This window comes from Hypoxylon fragiforme, assembly GCF_022984875.1.
Source record: "Hypoxylon fragiforme strain CBS 206.31 chromosome Unknown GGS25scaffold_7, whole genome shotgun sequence".
Taxonomy (NCBI): domain Eukaryota; kingdom Fungi; phylum Ascomycota; class Sordariomycetes; order Xylariales; family Hypoxylaceae; genus Hypoxylon; species Hypoxylon fragiforme.
The window spans coordinates 1,257,445-1,270,906 of NW_026054762.1; the positions used below are offsets into that span (position 1 = coordinate 1,257,445).

At 49.3% G+C, this 13,462-nt stretch overlaps 3 protein-coding genes across 3 annotated transcripts; 1 reads left to right on the plus strand and 2 right to left on the minus strand.

Moving 5' to 3' along the window:
* Positions 1 to 2,746: 2,746 nt before the first annotated feature.
* GGS25DRAFT_498804 (Metallo-dependent phosphatase) lies at positions 2,747 to 4,110 on the minus strand. The gene has a single exon (XM_049261734.1). The coding sequence runs from the start codon at positions 4,009 to 4,011 to the stop codon at positions 3,127 to 3,129; it is 885 nt and encodes a 294-aa protein (XP_049114621.1). The 5' UTR covers positions 4,012 to 4,110; the 3' UTR covers positions 2,747 to 3,126.
* On the minus strand, positions 4,111 to 6,936 carry GGS25DRAFT_498846 (acid protease). The gene is made up of 7 exons (XM_049261735.1): positions 6,688 to 6,936; positions 6,462 to 6,628; positions 5,632 to 6,402; positions 4,753 to 5,535; positions 4,582 to 4,692; positions 4,456 to 4,514; positions 4,111 to 4,369 (listed from the first exon to the last, which is right to left on the minus strand). Exons 2-4 carry the CDS (start codon positions 6,599 to 6,601, stop codon positions 4,845 to 4,847), a joined length of 1,602 nt encoding a protein of 533 aa, XP_049114622.1. The 5' UTR covers positions 6,602 to 6,628; positions 6,688 to 6,936; the 3' UTR covers positions 4,111 to 4,369; positions 4,456 to 4,514; positions 4,582 to 4,692; positions 4,753 to 4,844.
* Positions 6,937 to 7,343: 407 nt separating this feature from the next.
* On the plus strand, positions 7,344 to 9,294 carry GGS25DRAFT_515059 (glycoside hydrolase family 47 protein; the record flags this gene model as incomplete). Its single annotated transcript, XM_049263045.1, has 3 exons — positions 7,344 to 8,523; positions 8,643 to 9,067; positions 9,178 to 9,294. 3 exons carry the CDS (start codon positions 7,344 to 7,346, stop codon positions 9,292 to 9,294), a joined length of 1,722 nt encoding a protein of 573 aa, XP_049114623.1.
* Between the last annotated feature and the right edge of the window lie 4,168 nt (positions 9,295 to 13,462).

Genomic DNA, 13,462 nt, shown 5'->3' on the forward strand with positions numbered 1-13,462 from the left:
TCCACATGCACCACCCATAAGCGGATAACGCACGCTTCCGGGTGGTTGCATGGCCGATACTCGATCTCGAATCATCGGCTTATTTTCCTTTCTAGTCGGATGTGCCCGCCGTATCAGAAATATCTAGGAATACATACATACACAATAACCTAGGTTAGAAGATACCCAATAGGTAGGTATAGTTATATCACAATAAAAAAAAAATCGTAGTGTTGCTTTCGCATATTTTGACTCTCGCTATGATTATCTATCTCTCGTTGATCCATCTATCCATCCGTCCATCTACTAATAGGTAGGTACTCTTTGTGCGTACCTAGTACATACATGTACGTATATTTGTGTGTGTGCTGTTGATCTGGAGCACTAAGTGCGTGCACGGGATCCTTCAAGATACCTACTTAGGCTTCGGATATCTAGTTGGTAGTCATACCTTCCTACCTACAACTAGCATTGTCTCTTGTCCTTTTGCATGTGCAAGTTTTGGACCCTGTGTATGATGTGTTCAGGGTTATTAATAATCTAGATACACATTTCTTTCTAAGAGTTGACAGAACAGCAAAACCGCCTTGCTGACCGGTCTCAAATCTGATATATCTGCGCCACCTTTTTTTGTTTGGGTTTGAGTTGGCTTGATATGTGACATGTCTCCCGAGCCTCGGCTAGCCCAGTTTCTAAGAAGGAATTCGGGTTCGTTATCGTGAAGAAAAAATAGGTAGGTAGGCATAGTTAGTTAAAAATAAAATAAACTAAAAGCGTGGCTGAATCAGGGTCCATTGGAAGCTATGTACGAGGGCATACCGAGATGACGTAGCCCCGTAGAGCATCGATGTACACAATACACATGTAGTTAGTTACATACCTACTATTACACCTCTCCAGTACCACTGCACGCTTCGGTTCGCCGAAAAGAATATACATACATATGTAAGTATAGGCAGGTAGGGTAAAGCAAAGAGACACTACACCACCTATGTAAAGCAGAAACATTGCGCAGCGCAGCGCACACACACACACACACACACACACACACACGCAGGCTCAGCTCCCATCCCATGCGACAATTACACGGTCGTCCACGCGGGCGGGCATTATGCGAGATACGAGCTACATACATACCTGCGCCCCTGCCCTCCCCTCCCCCCTTGGCATATCTCAGATTCGGCACTTTGATGTTGCCTCGCTGGTACCCTGGCCGGGGAAAATCAGATTAGTCAGTTGTAGAACCAGCTGATCGCGGGTGTGCTTCAGATTGATTGCATGCTTTGCTTGCTGCAACGCATGTATGTACGTGTGGCGCCGTCGGCGATGCGATGATGAATGCTTATGCTTGCTTGCTGCGTCTGTCTGGCTTCCGAGGCCCCTAAGCTAAGCTAAGGGTAGGGTGACTCACGCTTTTTTTTTTTGGCTTACGTCTTCCGAGGTTTCTTGTTTGCGTAACTGGCTTCCAAGGTTGGTAACTTGGACTGTAACTAAGTAGGTTGGTTAGGTAATTACCTACCTCCAGGTTTTGTTACCAACGTTGATGATCAGTATTTACTATGTAGGTAGGTACCTAAATAGACTACTTGAAACAAGTTGCTCTCCCTCTCGTCAAGGATTGCGGGTAGGTATGCATAAGGGGGGCGTAGCGATATAAAAAAAACATAAGATAATGACATGACTGCAGTGAGTTATAGGAAAAAAGGGGGAGCAATGACTCGGAATGATGATGAATGCTTCAATATCAGGATATCGTCAAGGACTTGACTCGAGAAGATGCTATGCGAATGCATTTCGGCTTTTACCTATTTAGGTAGATTCAATGCCAAGGCAACGTACATGGCATCCAAGGTTGTGAAGCTCATGAACACCACGGCTCCCATGCAAAAAATACCCTGATCAATGTGACGTGCCGGCATGATGCTCTACCAACATCATACATGATGCGAGTTTGTATTGGAAGCTGCTCATATCGTGGCTGTCATTCATATTGCCCTTCATGTAATAGTCCAGCCTTGTTAATGCTTCTTCACAGGCAGCATACTAGGTACCTACCCAGCTAGCTATGGTCGTAGTGACCAGATCGTCGAATAGAACTCTATACCCCTGGGCACTTCCAAGACTTTAGAAGTTAGGATTGGATTAGAACATTCTAGTTCCCTCCCTATACGTCGAATAGTCCTAGGGCTGCATATGGAGATTGAAAGGGGAAGGCTCTTAATGTATTCGAGGTTGTCTTGAACATTGTTGGTTCGCGCCAATAGCCGCAAGTCACATTCCGAGGTTATCATCTAGAAACCCCTTTCAGAATGCCCATTTTCCAGAGGCAATTAATATCATAGCGTGGTAGAGCCTTAGGTGCGAGCGACTTCTCAGGGGTAAGGCGGATATCCAGATAGGTATCAACGCTTAACGGATTGTCTCGAGACTCCTTATATAAGGAAGCCGGGAACTCATACTGCTGATTGTAGCCTTTGAGAAACTTACCGGGTTATCAATCTTCTGATACCGTAATTTCTTACATAGCACAAGGAAGGGTGAGCGCCTCGTAAAGATAGGTCTATGGCCGACAGGTACCTCGATGCCTCACAGGCATAATCGAATTGCAGGAGTGATGGTTACATACCTGGGTAGAAATTACATAACCAGAAGTTGCAGTTTGCGCCTTCATCGTTGAAGTTCTTTGTATATGAGGTGGGGCCTTCCATATACGACGAAGATGCACGGCACAAATACCGATCATGTGTTGCATCCGATTGAACGGGAAAGATCTATACGGGATGTCAAGGGACCCGTCCATAGTACATAGCAATAATTTAGACGTATGCTTCTCTCCGAGTTTGAAGTATCATGAAAACTGGATACCGACTAGGTATCAGTAAGAGATTCGTGGAAAAGAGGTAGGACTCAGGCGATCGAAATAAGATGCATGACACCGGTAGGTATGAATCTACCATAATGAAAACATCGCATAAATCACCCTGATCATCTATATGCCCTTAGTAGACCATGCTCCCGTAGTACCCTGCCCCTATTCGTAGCTCATCGTCTGCGCCTTTTCTATGCTTTCCTACTCTAAGTGCACACATGCTCGCAGTAATCTCATTCGAAACAAACGGAAAGTAGGTACGTATGCCCCCCCCCATATCATCCCCATCGCCGCCACTTCATCTCCGCCTCGCCCCCCGGCGGCGGCGGCGGGCCGGGCAGGATCTCGCGCAGCAGATCGTTGATATCCTTGCCGACGGCCTGGACATCCTGCCACTGGCGCGGGTACCCAAGGCTGACCTCCTCGAAGCGGACGCCGTCCTTCCAGTCGGTGCGGGGCACGTGCAGGTGCCCCGAAACAACCACCTTGGTAGTCGGGAACCTCGTGTGCCAGTCCTCCGTCGCCTTCGTCCCGCACCAGAGGCTGAAGCGCGGCACCTTGGGGATGAACACGAGGTCCTGGCGCAGCGGCCAGTGGTTCGCGATCACGAGCGGCAGGCTGTCCGGGTTCTCCGTCTCGAGCCGGCGCGCGAACCGGCGCACGAGCGCCTCGCACCACGCGTCGCGCGAGGGGTGCGGGTCCGGGTGCAGCAGGAACTCGTCGGTGGCGACGGTGTCGGCGGCCTCGGCCCAGCGCAGCGCGCCCTCGCGCGTCACGTCCGCGGGGCGGAAGCTGTAGTCGTACAGCGTGAAGATGGGGGCGACGAGCGCGGGCCCGTCCTCGCCTTCCCAGCGCACGAAGGGGTCCTCGGGCGTGTGCACGCCGTGCCGCCGCGCCACCTCCACGCAGTGCTCGTACTTGGCCTCGCCCCGCAGGTCCGGCCGTGACGACCCCATCGTGTACAGCTCGTGGTTGCCCGGGCACCAGAACACCTCCTTGAAGTTCCGCTTCCCGGCTTCGAAGGCTAGCTCGAGGTGCTGCTCCGTCTCCCCCACGTCGCCGCATAGGATGAGTCCATCGTTGGGATGCGGCTTCAATTCCTGGAGTGCCTTGCGGTTGTACTCGTAGCTGAGATGGAGATCTCCGATGGCGTAGAGTTTCATATTTGTGCCCTCGCTGGCATTATTTATTTATTTGAGGCTAGATAGGATGATGAAAAGATAAGAAATCTTCAAATGTTGGAATTCAATGAGTCTCTTTCTACGAGGAGGTACGTAGTAGAGGTACTGTACAGTAATCTGAGTAACCCCGAGGATCCAATTATATCTCTGAATCCTGCTTACCTGAGATACCTAGATAGGTACTTAGGTACATGTACTTCAATACGCCTACTTCTAAAGTCTGCTCTTTTATTCACTCTTCCTTCCTTTCACTTCCTCACTTTCTCTTTATATTTTACATTGACTACCTAAGTCATACACATATCGCACCTCAAGCAACGGTAAGACGATCCCTAGTGAACTTTTAGAGGAGGTTAGCGGGGAACGGAAAACACTTGGTACATATATGTACTTCTACATATCTTGAAAAGAAGGAAGAATATTCACCATCTTCTATCCTTTATTACTTAATTATTGATCCCCACGGTCACGATAGCATTCATTGCCTGGTTCGGATCAGCAATCGTGCTCTAGCTAGTCCATGACGATCAGAGATCATCCCCGAGAACATACTATATCCGATGATGTAGGATGTTTAAAAATGCACCACCCGCTCATTACTGCAACATTTGCCTTCGGTCAATGCCGCAAACAACATGACGAGGCTCCAGCGAAACGTAGGTCCTATTCATCTATTAATCCTAAGCCCACACATGAAAGATTATACAAGATCTAGAACCACACCTGATAAACGAACAAGATGAACACGTGAACAATTCTATTAGGGCGATATTTTACTCCATCACTAGTATTATATTATTTCTCGATTACGACCATTATACTCGGCGAGTGTTTATATCGCCGTCCATTTCATATATGTAGTGGTCTTGTCCACTCACCTCAGACGGAACCCCAATGGATCCATGCAGTTCGTGGACTGGGTTATACCACGACTTTGTAGGATCTGTCGGCGGAAGCTCAGATATCCGGTTTGCTTGTCGACTTTCATTAATAGGGGTCGGGGAATCCGTTGCTGCCTGCGTGAATTCAGCTTGGCGGCGAGCCCGTCGAAGGTAAAATAATATGCCTAGCCCCAAGATGCCGAGCCCTACAACTACACCCACGACTACGCCTGCAATAGAGCCCCCAGAAAGGCCTGTCGCAGCTTGAGAATTTTGAGAGGTATCGGGGGACGATGCATTCGAGTCTGGAGTAGATGTCCTATTCCCACACTCTGCATTTTCGTTCGTTACGACGGACACAAGCTTGCTATCCGACGTAGGGTTGGCTTGCCACAACGTAAATGTATCAGAGTCCTGGTCAATCATCAAGTAGGCGGAGGTCAGGAAATAACGGCCAAGCGTGGCGGGCTGGTCTGCCAACCCACCGATCAAGAGCTCCCGCTCAGACGTGTTAAAAAAACGAGAACCGTTACGATCAATGTCGACAAACGGTACCATGTATTGGCTATTCGGTATTCGAACGTCTAACCCCGTGGAGAGGGATATAGTCAAGTCGCCATCGAAGCTAAGAACGTGTGAGAACCAAGTTTTAGAAATAGGGGGCATACCTATGGGTATATGGGTACGTATATAATAACGAGTGGCTTGGGAAGAGGCTTACTAGTCTGATGCATCGTATAAATACGCGGACCAATGTAATCCATACGACAGCCCAATATTCCTCGTATTCGTTGCGTTCTCGAATGTAGCGATCATCGACTCTGGGGCTTCGAGGAGTAGTTGGCGTTGTGGCACGATGCAGGCATGAATCTCAGTATTTGCTGGTAGGATATTGATATTTTCTCCGGTACGTATGTTAAGAGTGACCTTGGAGATATGTACCATCATGCCCGTCCAGCATCCAGTATTGTCACTGAAATCCAGCGGTTGGGTATAGTTTTTTCCAATGACTTTTTGTTGGTCGTAACCACCAAACACAATTGAACCGTCGACGGCGCCATCATCCACCCACATGTGGCCCCAGAAGATTGACCACACTCGAGAACCTATTTGGCCTGTTTGGAACAAAGCGTTGAGAATTGTCGAGTTCGTCCCCATACCCATCGCATGGAGTATTGTGTAGCCGTGGTCCCAACCTGACCTAGGTATGCCTATGGGCATACCATTGATCCTGTTGCTTGAATCGAAACCGAAGTCATCTGTTCCCCCGAGGCTTGAATAGATAAGGTTTCCGACGCCTTGTTCTGACCCGCGAGCTTGGGTTTCAGTAGGAGCACCACCAGCAGCAACTATATCGTCTGCTTTCACCCAAGTAGACGAGTCTACTTCCAGATAATAGTTGCCGCGGCGTACCTGGCAGATGGTACCGTTCCAGATAATCGTAGAATCACAATATGCCTGTTCATCATAGATCCAGGTGTTATTGAGGTCTCTAGCAAAAACCTTTGTAAGGAAATTTTCAGAACGCAAGGGGAATGGGGGAAAACTAACGGCCAGGGCAACAACACTATATTCTGAGGTGGTGTTCCAACCGTTGCTGCAATTCCTCTCATAAGAGAGTTTGGTATTTCCGGTAACACCTGGACATCTTTGATTGGTAGTTGGAAAGGTTCAATATCATCACAGGACATCGCGTGAATAAAACTTAAGGCAACAACCTGAACAAAGAACGTAAGCTTCATTGTGATCTGAAAGGTTAGACACTAGTTATGATTACTTGAGGAGGCGGGAACTCCCACGATACTAACTACCTAAGGTCAGAGCCAGCCTTACGATAATTAAGAGCAACAAACCCCGTCGACCAACTCGGTTTTCCGCACCCCAGTCCTATTCCGTGTCGTTGGCGCCCCCCAGGCCATACCCGACGCCACAGTCATAACAAGACGGGGGCTGGCATCACTATTCCGAGTCAAATGTAAGAAGTTTAAAAAAAAGGAACGTCGCGCCACGTTATCATTGATTTGGTGACTTTGCTTCCCAGGAATAGAGATCCATCCAATCAGAGTATCGTTGTAACCTCAAGATAATTATACCTTGTCAGGGGAATACCGCTGGTTGGTCACTTTAATGTATGTTGGTAGCAAACATTATCTTGGTGTCTCCTGAATAATTTTACCCGCAGGGGCCCCATAAACGGCTGCCGGCCCCAACTTACAATATCAACTTACAACACTGGCAGTTGACGTCCGCGGGTAATTGACAACCTGGAAACTTGAAAGAAAGAAAGTAAGAAAGAAAGAGAACACTTATGTAGCTGTAGAGCTACCAACACATCGAGTAACACATCGAGTAACACATCGAGTAAATCTACGAGCGAAGAGCAAAGCTAATGATTCAACAATCAACACTCCATAAACTAACATGTTAAACACCATGGGAGCAATCCTACGGCGACCCAGCCGAGTCGCAACCATTTTAGCCTGCACATGCATATTCTATTTCTTCGTCATATTTCTGCCAAGGTACAATGAAGCGCCTGCAAGATTGCGCGAGTATGCGTACGTCAAGAGCAGCTTCGACTGGTCGAGTCTACCACAGCGACACCCCGTTCCCAAGTCCGAGCTAGCCTCCTTGCCCAAGGGGAAGCCATTGTCTCTTCCCAAGGTCCAGTTCGCATTCAAGAAGGACAAGAGCTCGGCGGGCAAGATCCGAGCTCAAACGGCCGCGAACCGCCGCGAAGAAGTCAAGGCCGCGTTCCTCAAGACCTGGTCGAGCTACAAGGAGCACGCGTGGATGTATGACGAGCTGACCCCCGTTTCCGGGAATGGCAAGAACACATTCGGAGGCTGGGCCGCGACGCTGGTGGACGCGCTAGACGCACTATGGATCATGGACCTGAAAGACGAGTTCTACGAAGCCGTCGCGGCTGTCGCAACGATAGACTGGGATGCGACGGACGAGACCGCCTGCAACTTCTTCGAGACCACCATCCGCCACCTCGGGGGCCTCCTCAGCGCGTACGACCTGAGCCGCGAACCGGTGCTGCTGCTGAAGGCCGTCGAGCTCGGCGACATGCTGTACGCCGCCTTCGACACGCCGACGCGGATGCCGCCGTTCTGGCTGGACTTCGCCAAGGCGAAGGAAGGGGTCCTGCGGCCCGGCACGCACGACCCCTCGGCCTCCGTCACGTCCTCCTGCCTGGAGTTCACGCGCCTCGCGCAGCTGACGGGCGAGGATAAGTACTACGACGCCATCGACCGCATCACGCGGCTGCTCGACCGCGCGCAGAACGAGACGCTGCTGCCGGGCATGTGGCCCACCTTCTTCGACATGGAGAACCTGAACCTAGCCCAGGATAACGAGTTCACCCTCGGCGCGCTCGCGGACTCGCTGTACGAGCTCCTGCCGAAGATGTACGCGCTGGTGGGCGGGCTGGAGCCGGTGTACGAGAAGATGTACCGCGAGGCGATGGAGACGGTGGCGAAGCATCTCCTCTTCAGGCCGATGACGCCGGATCAGAAGGATATACTGTTTTCGGGAAATGTCTACGTTAGGGAGGACGCTAGGGTTGATTTACAGACTGAAGGGCAGCATTTGGGTTGCTTTGTTGGCGGCAAGTGAAACTAGTTCTTTTTATTCATCATCGTGATCATGGCGGGAGAATGCCCCTTTTACGGACCCCTATTTTATAAATTATCTTCCCATCACCGCTCTAACATCTATCTCATGTAGGCATGTTTGGACTAGGCGGCAAGCTCCTGGGAATCCCGGAACACGTCCGGATCGGCGAAAAGATCACGCGCGGCTGCGTCTGGGCATACGACGCGATGTCCACCGGAATAATGCCAGAAATCTTCGGGCTCATCCCGTGCCCCACACTCGAGGCGTGCGCGTGGGATGAGAATCAATGGCAAGCCAGAGGCGACCATTCCCTCCAGAAGGGGTTCCAGAACGCCCGGGATCCCCGGTATCTGCTGCGCCCCGAGGCGATCGAGAGCGTCTTCCTCATGTACCGGATCACCGGCAACCCGGAGTACCAGGACATGGCGTGGCGCATGTTCACGTCCATCCGCGCGGCTACCGAAACCGAACTCGCGTTCTCGGCGATTGCCGATGTGACGGCGAAGGGGGCTACGGAGAAGATGGACTCTATGGAGGTAAGACCCCCCCCCCCCCCTTTTTTTTTTACAAAGATAAAGCAAATTAGAAGATAAAGGAGCTTCTTCACTTAGGATTACAAGACATCGCATATGCTAACTGGAAACAGAGCTTTTGGCTATCCGAAACGCTCAAGTATTTCTACATGATCTTCTCGCCGCCGGATGTGATCAACCTAAACGAATACGTCCTGAACACCGAGGCACATCCCCTCAAACGTCCTTGAGCTATAGAACAGTTGCAAGCATGACTGTTGCAGTACCAGTCAGACCACACGGCAGACTAACAGGCTGGGAAGTAGGTAATCATGGAATAATGCGTCTAGTCGAGTGGAGTCCAGAGCGAGAAGATCATATACCTAGGTGCATTACCTATTCTGCTCAAAACCACTCAACGCAAAAGTCAGGTTGCTAGATCAGCGGGAAGCCAAAGACTCCCCTGTGAAAAGGACCACAGCACTCCAACCTTGGGCCTAGATAGAGCCCGCTACGCTCAAGTGTTGATAGCAGGTCGTTGAGCTCCAGCGGTACCTAGGCATACGAAGAGTAAGCGGGCACCTAGGGATGCAGAGACATACCTAACCTAGAAGGTTATGTAGGGACAAGCCTCCCCCACTGCTCTAGGCAACTTGGGCAAAGCCAAGACGTGTAAAGGCCAATGCATCTTTAAGCATATCCATAGATGTCAGTTTAGCTTGGCACAGTCTGTGCGGAATGAGCGCTTATAAAAAATTTAAAGAATAGTTAACTAATAGGAGAAAAAAAGAGAGCCCTGGAGAGGAAGATCTGGTAATCTTGCCGTGAAATCTTCCACTTCAGCACTAGCTCGTATAGGCATCTCTCAACTATCAATGGATCTTTCCGAAGTATTGGATACTTCGTACATAACCTAGTCGGTACTTCGTATGGATATATTTCCCAAACAGGCATATGAGGATGTTGCCGAAAGTGGGTTTTCGATCTACTCTTGGCCCCGTCCTTTTGGGCCCCCCCGTCCCGGACCTGAGCCCGATCCCCCGATCCCTTCCCGCCACCCCGGTTCCATGGGGCCCAGCCGGCCCCGAACAATCTATCTTTTCTCCAAGCATCTGAGAAAAAGTTGAGTAACATTTTAGATCCGTTGTATCGAAGACGATTACGGTGCATACATACATACATCATACATGAAGAATATTCCTGCTCCTTGGCACCGGAATCATACAGCCCCCTTTAAATGACCTCGCTTGAGCAACCAACAACATCGTATGTAGGCAGATAGGTAGGATTTAACTAGGTAGCTAGCATAACCAACGCGCTCTTGAGGCACGACCGACTCGTAGGAATGGGCAAGTAAGCACCTAATTAGTAGTGTGTATGTATGTAGATGTAGGCATCGCTTGTCTCGGTCAAATACATACCTACCATAACCCACCTATATGCGCCTACCTTACCTAGGTACACAACCCCCCGTCGTTCAAGGAGAAAATCTCCCGTTGTACCGTACTTACCTACCTATATCCCGGTAGTTATGTATATACAAACAGTACTTCTCTCGTTCTCTCTCTCTCCCCCTCCGATCTCACGTCGCCGAGCCGCTATCTTTCCATCCTAGAAACCAACAAAACCAAACTTTGCCCGACCACGTTTCGCGCTTCCCAGTGCTAGGTAGGTAATGTACATACATACATACTCCGACGTCACAGCGGCATTCGATGGCAACATACCTACATACCCACACACTTACACCCATACCTAGGAGGTAACTATGTAGTAGGTACACAGGTATGTGAGATCCAAGTTCATACCCACCTGGCAGGTAACTGCATGCATGTAAGTACCTACTTATTAATGTAGCTTATAATGCATTGTACCCAATACCTACCTACCCAGTGTACCAATATGCATCCACGAAGAAAGCCAACACAACCAAAAATCTGTAACGCACCGCCGTCGTGATAGGCATTGTACCTACCTACCCAACCACATGGTAACCAAGCTGGCAGCTAGGCTTAGGAGGTAGGGCTGACGATCAAATCTCATCACCCCCCCAGCCCCAACAGGTCCCTTCCCCCCCAATTAATTCCCCTACGAAAGCACAAACTGGAAACAAACAAATAAACACTAACTACCGTACTCCCTAGGTAACCTACCTTACCTACCCATCCCAGCAGTCGGGTAGACGGCACAACTAGGTCGGTATGTACCTAGGTAAAGTATTACCTACGACAAATCTCGGTTCCGTAGAAGGTAACTAGATGTAACTAGTTATATTAAACAAAGTACAGAATCTCTAGAATCAGCTTGTGGGTCCCGGGCTCGATAGGCTACCTATGTAGGTACTGGGTAGGTAGGTAGGTCGCCGAGGTAGGTATTGTACAAGTACCTACCTATATTATAAAGCCGTTGGGCGGCCCGATAGACCGCTCGCTGTAAGCTTACTCGCTTACTACTTAGGCATAGATAGACTATATGGGTTATATTGGCTATGAGTATACGATGGGTAGGTAGGTAGGTAGGTAGGTAGGTAGGTAGGTAGGTAGGTAGGTGTCTCAAGAAGTATTCCAAGGCCAGCTTTGGGACGGAGTTGAGCCATTTGTCTAGGCTAGGTAGGTATCTGTGCGAGAAGGGGGAGCTGCCTAGGAGCCAAAGGAGCCAAACAGACAGGCAGGCATCTAGTTATCTAACCTAGTTATCTAGTTATCTAGTGTATCTCTTCGTCGTGACCGCTTGGTCATGAGGCGGAAACTCGAAGACGCAGAACAACATCGTTATTGCGCGGGGAGCTCTAACATCTCCCCGGAGACCACCTAGATATGAAGCTACCTAACCTAGGTAGGTATGGACACGTGTAGCTGTCTCTGTTCTAACTACATATCCCCCCATGTAGTCCCTAGGCAGGCAGACTCTACCTCAGACCGACAGGAGGATCCGACGGTGGCCGAGTAGCCGCCCCGGAACAATGTACGCTGGACACCTACGATCTCGCTTGGAGGAACAGTTAGAGCATCATCATGTATGTGTTTTCTTTTAAGGGTTGATATGTACCTGGGTAGGTAGGTAGGTAGGTAGGATACTCTGGAACGGACGTGGCCCCTTTTTTCCTCCTATCACGGGATGCAGGATTTCATATATATAGCATTAGAGTAGCTCTATACCCCTAGGGGGTTTGCGAGGGCAGGTCTTTCCCCTTGCCACGGCGTGAAAGATGCTAACTAGCTAACTAACCTAGGCAGACTCTTAACACGTTTTGAGGTTGGGTACGTTGGCTTATTCGAGGTAGGTAGGTAGGTAGGTATTAGTGCTGGATGGACAGACGTGAGCCGGAAGGGAGAGTAGAGAGAGTAAGGACATGCCCTTAGTATAATGCTGAACGTATAGTAATATCTGCTTGCCTACCTAAGGCAGATACTAGGCAAGTAGATAGGTCAACCTACCTAATACCAAGGTAGGTATATATCGTTAAGAGTACCTACCTACCTAACTAGATAGTCATCAGTTTCCATCATCACATGCCTCTGTCTAGTAGTCCACATAGTTAGGTATGAGTTGCATCACGTAAGTACAACATAAAACCTACGTACCTACCTAGGTAGGTATACCCAGAAGCAGTAGCCCTTGTGAAGCTAGCCATGGACGCGTCGAACAACTCGCGTGCTTGAATTATATTATAGACACCTCCCTACATACCTAGATACTAGTCTATCATTGCACGCTGAATTCTTGAAATCCTTTCATATAAGCTAACCTGGATATTTCCCCTGGCCGAGCGCCTACGATAGAACCTAAACCCCCTTTTCGATCTAGTTTACATAGCTCTTGCTAGGTAAAATTACCTTCACCAACGAACAAATCCATGCATCCCCACGATTTTATTCAGGAGAATGCATCTCCCATAGAAGAATGCTTCCTTCTCAAAAGAATGATATGTCCCGAATAAAATTCCTGGGGTGCATGGAATCATCGGGTGAAGTTTAGAATGATTCTCACGAATGGGGGGTTCCCGCTACTAGGCACGTACGTACCTACCTAAGCACATCAGTCGTGATAACACCCGCACCATGTATGTAAAAGGGGGCTTTGGGAGGTGCCGGTGCATAGAGTAAGTGACTACGCATACAGGACATATCCTGGGGCAGCATTCCTCGCGATTATGTTCACAGGGTTTCAAAGGACCCAATCTCATAGCTTATCGCTGGTATATAGAGGTAGGTATGCAGTTAGGTACCTACTTGAAATTTCCACATCACCGGCTACTCGCTACCCCAAGACCACGAGCAAGGCTAGTAGTAGGTATATGCAAATGTGCCGTGCCTATCTACTCAGACACACCTTCTCCTGAACCGCTCTACCCTCTAGAATGCTGTCTATAGCTTCCAGGTAACCTAGGTTTCTACCTAGGAAGTACTCAAGAGATGC

Excerpts from the sequence above, each read along its gene's own strand:
- GGS25DRAFT_498804 (XM_049261734.1), bottom strand. The coding sequence starts at position 4,011 with ATGAAACTCTACGCCATCGGAGATCTCCATCTCAGCTACGAGTACAAC.
- GGS25DRAFT_498846 (XM_049261735.1), bottom strand. The coding sequence starts at position 6,601 with ATGTCCTGTGATGATATTGAACCTTTCCAACTACCAATCAAAGATGTC. Across the intron at positions 6,403-6,461 it reads ATAGTGTTGTTGCCCTGGCC|AGACCTCAATAACACCTGGA; the intron begins GTTAGTTTTCCC and ends GGTTTTTGCTAG. Across the intron at positions 5,536-5,631 it reads TTATACGATGCATCAGACTA|CTTCGATGGCGACTTGACTA; the intron begins GTAAGCCTCTTC and ends ACACGTTCTTAG.